General features: G+C 48.8%; 1 protein-coding gene across 1 annotated transcript in view; it reads left to right on the top strand.

The window, feature by feature from the left end:
• RHPN2 (rhophilin Rho GTPase binding protein 2) overlaps positions 1 to 3744 on the top strand; it is a 74261-nt gene that overhangs the window by 48162 nt on the left and 22355 nt on the right. Inside the window, exons 5-6 of the mRNA XM_003798430.3 lie at positions 426 to 503; positions 842 to 966. Of these exons, the coding sequence (XP_003798478.1) occupies positions 426 to 503; positions 842 to 966 (203 nt within the window). The remainder of the gene's footprint in view (positions 1 to 425; positions 504 to 841; positions 967 to 3744) is intronic.

Here is a 3744-nt window from a genome sequence, read left to right as displayed (position 1 = left end):
GCCAGGGCTGGGTTTGAACCTGCCACCTCCAGCATATGGGGCTGGTGCCTTACTCCTTTGAGCCACAGGCGCCTTACTCCTTTGAGCCACAGGCGCCACCCTAAAGATATTTTAAAATAAATAACTTATTGAATAGTCTTATTCACATAAAAAAATAAATAATTTACACCTTCAAGAAAAGGAAAGCAACTAGAGCAATATACAACATTTAAAAGTCTATGTAAACAAAATTAAGAAAATAATACCGAAATAAAAAAAAGAAAAAAGAAAACTAATGCCCCAACTCCCCCAGTCACTACGGTGTGCAATCCCTCGGGGTTTTCTGTATTCTTTTTTTTTTTAAAAAAGGAGTACACCTGACGTATTACTATTTTACGTATTTATAGTTGTGGGTTACATTTTATGGTGTCTTATCTTTCTTCAAGGATTTTATCCTGGAACATTACAGCGAAGACAGCTATTTATATGAAGATGAAATTGCAGATCTTATGGATCTGAGACAAGTAAGTTTTGGGTGTGGCAGAGAAAGGAGGGCAGTTGCTGGGGTTTCTGAGTCTTTGGTGTTTCCCGTTCCACACATGCTGTGGTCTGGCAGGGTCAAGGGTGAGGGGCGCTGATGTCCAGCTTGTCCGTTCCACTTGCCGCATAGGGAAGCCACACCAGGGGCGAGGCTGGAGCTGGACTCCAGGGCTCCTGACTCCATCCCAGGCCCTTTCCACTCCTCCTGGAGTGCAGGGCACCGGCCACAGGGCCCGTCCCATCTGTGTGCGCAGGGCACCTCCGAGACCAGGCCGCTTGCCGGGGTCCTCTGCTCAGCCCTCCCTACTTCTCTTCCTTTCAGGCTTGCCGGACGCCCAGCCGGGACGAGGCCGGGGTCGAACTGCTCATGGCTTACTTCCTGCAGCTGGGCTTCGTGGAGAGCCGCTTCTTCCCGGCCACGCGGCAGATGGGCCTCTTGTTCACCTGGTAGGTGCCTGAGGTCTGCGGAGGTGCCAGCCCTTGGGCACCACAGTCTCAGGGTCTCAGCTCCTTTTGTGCCTGTGCATCTGTGCAGGGGAGTCTGGAGAGAGGTCAGTAAGCTGGAGCTTACTTATGAAGGGCATCGGAGAGCAGCTCCAACACACCGTGGCTCCTTGCTGCTAGAACAAGGGCGCCGAGGAGAAGAGGCATTTTTTTTCCTTCTGTGCTCATTGTTATCCCTGAGGGGACCCATGGGCTCTGCGGTGAAACTAACAAGCAGCGAGACTTTTGTCCTGGGTTGGACAGGGGTGTGTGTCTATATGTGTATTGATGAGAGAGAGAGCACACATGTGTCCATGCAGGAGCCGCTTAGGTTTGGCGCAGATGAGACAAGAGCTGCTAACAGACATAGTTCAGGTTTTAAAAACTGAAGAAGTGGCTCGGTGCCTGTGGCTCAGCGGGTAGGGCGCTGGCCAAATCGCCAAACTGCAATTCAAACTCGGTCCCGGCCAAACTGCAACAAAAAATAGCCAGACATTGTGGTAGGCACCTGTTGTCCCAGCTACTCAGGAGGCTGAGGCAAGAGAACTGCCTAAGCCCAGGAGTTGGAGGTTGCTGTGAGCTGTGTGATGCCATAGCACTCTACCTAGGGCAATAAAGTGAGACTCTATCTGTACAAAAAAAAATAAAAAATAATAAAAACCGAAGAAGGGGCTTGGTGCCCGTAGCTCAGTGAGTAGGGCCCTAGCCACATACGCCGAGGCTGGTGGGTTTGAGCCTGGCCAGGGCCTGCTAAACAGCAATGACAACTGCAACAAAAAAATGGCCAGCCATTGTGGTAGGTGCCAGTGGTCTCAGCTACTTGGGAGACTAAGGCAAGAAAGTCACTTAAGCCCAAGAGTTGGTGGTTTTTGTGAGCTGTGATGTCACAGCACTCTATGGGGGGTGACAAAGTGAGACTCTGTCTCAATAAAAAAAAAAAACTAAAGAAGGCCAGGTTTGGTGGCTCACACCTGTAACCAGCACTCTGGGAGGCTGAGGCAGGTGGATCACTTGAGCTCAGGAGTTGAAGACCAGCCTGAGCAAGAGCTAGACCCTATCTCTACTAAAAATAGAAAAATTAGCCGCATGGCATGTTGGGCGCCTGTAGTCCCAGTTACTTGGGAGGCTGAGACAGGAGGATTGCTTGAGCCTAAGAGTTTGAGGTTGCTGTGAGCTGTGATGACACCATGGCATTCTACCCAGGGCAACAGAGTGAGATGTCCCAAAAAAAAAGGGCTGTGCCTGTGGCTCAGAGGAGTAGGGCACTGGCCCCATATGCTACAGGTGGCAGGTTCAAACCCAGCCCTGGCCAAAAACTGCAAAAAAAAAAATGGAGCAGAACATTTGATTGTTTTCCAGAATTAGTACTTTCAAAGATGAGCGTCGTTTAAACACTTTGGACGTGCCCTTCCTCTTGTTTAGACCCAGTCGGTTGCCTTTGAGGGTGAGAGGGCTAAAGGTGGTTTCTCCTTTGTCTGGAATTAGGGAGGAGTTCCCTGCCTTCCTCCTGGTTATCATGGGAACTTTAAAACTAATCCTGCAAGGCCTTAGTACAAGTAATTACTGTATTTCCTTTAGGAAACCTCATTGTTTAGAGCATTTTTAGGTTCATGGTAAAACTAAGGAGAAAGTTTAGAGTTCCCATGTGCTGAGTGGAGTGCTGAGGCGTCATGCTCAAGTGATCCTCCTGCTTCAGCCTCCCGAGTAGCTGAGACTACAGGCACCTGTCACAGTGCCCGGCCGGTTTTTCTATTTTTAGTAGAGATGGGGTCTCACTCTTCCTCAGGCTGGTCTCCACCTCCTGAGCTCAAACAGTCCACCCACCTTGGCCTCCCAGAGTGCTGGGATGGCAGGTGGCAGCTACCGCACCTGGCTGTACATTTGTTACAGTTGATGAACCCGCCTTCAGAATCCATCCATCATCCACGTGGGAGTTAACTTTTGTTCTTATGCTTCCCTCTGTGCACACGTGCGCAGTCAGTAAGTTCCGATTTAATGAGTACATGTGGTGTTTCCTGCTCCCTTCTTTGGATACTTCACTTAGGTTAATGGTTCCAGGTCCACCCAGACTGTTGCAAAAGGCCTTAAGTGACCCTTCTTCATGTCTGAGCATATTCCATGCTATACATATACCACCTCTTATTGATCCCCTCATGAACTGATGGGCACTTGGGTGGATTCCATGTCGTTGCACTTGTGCCTTGTGTTGGAATAAACATTTGCATGCAGGTGGGGTTTTTTGGGGTAAAATAACTTCTCTTCCTTTGGGTAAATACCCAGTGGGATTGCTGGATCAAGGGGTAGGCTTTCCTTTAATTCCTGGAGTAATCTTCATACTGTTTTCCATAGAGGTGGTTTTTTTTGTTTGTTTGTTTGTTTTTCAGTTTTTGGCCGGGGCTGGGTTTGAACACAGCACCTCTGGTATATGGGGCCAGCACCCTACTCTTTTGAGCCACATGTGCTGCCCCATAGAGGTGGTATTAATTTGTGGTCCCACCAACAGTGTATAAGTATTCCTTTCACTCTGCATCCACACCAGCATCTCTTGTTTTGGGACATTTTAATAAAACCCATTCTAACAGGAATAAGGTGATATTGTGAATTTTTTTTTTTTTTTTGAGACAGAGTCCCACTGTGTTGCCCTCGGTGGAGTCCTGTGGCGTCACAACTCACAGCAACCTCAAACTCTTGGGCTCAAGTGATTCTCTTGCCTCAGCCTCCCTAGTAGCTGGGACTACAGGC

This window comes from Otolemur garnettii, unplaced genomic scaffold, assembly GCF_000181295.1.
Source record: "Otolemur garnettii isolate 467f Iridium unplaced genomic scaffold, OtoGar3 scaffold00135, whole genome shotgun sequence".
Classification (NCBI taxonomy): Eukaryota; Metazoa; Chordata; class Mammalia; order Primates; family Galagidae; genus Otolemur; species Otolemur garnettii.
The sequence above is the reverse complement of the archived record's forward strand: the minus strand, read 5'-3'. Positions and strand labels throughout refer to the sequence as shown.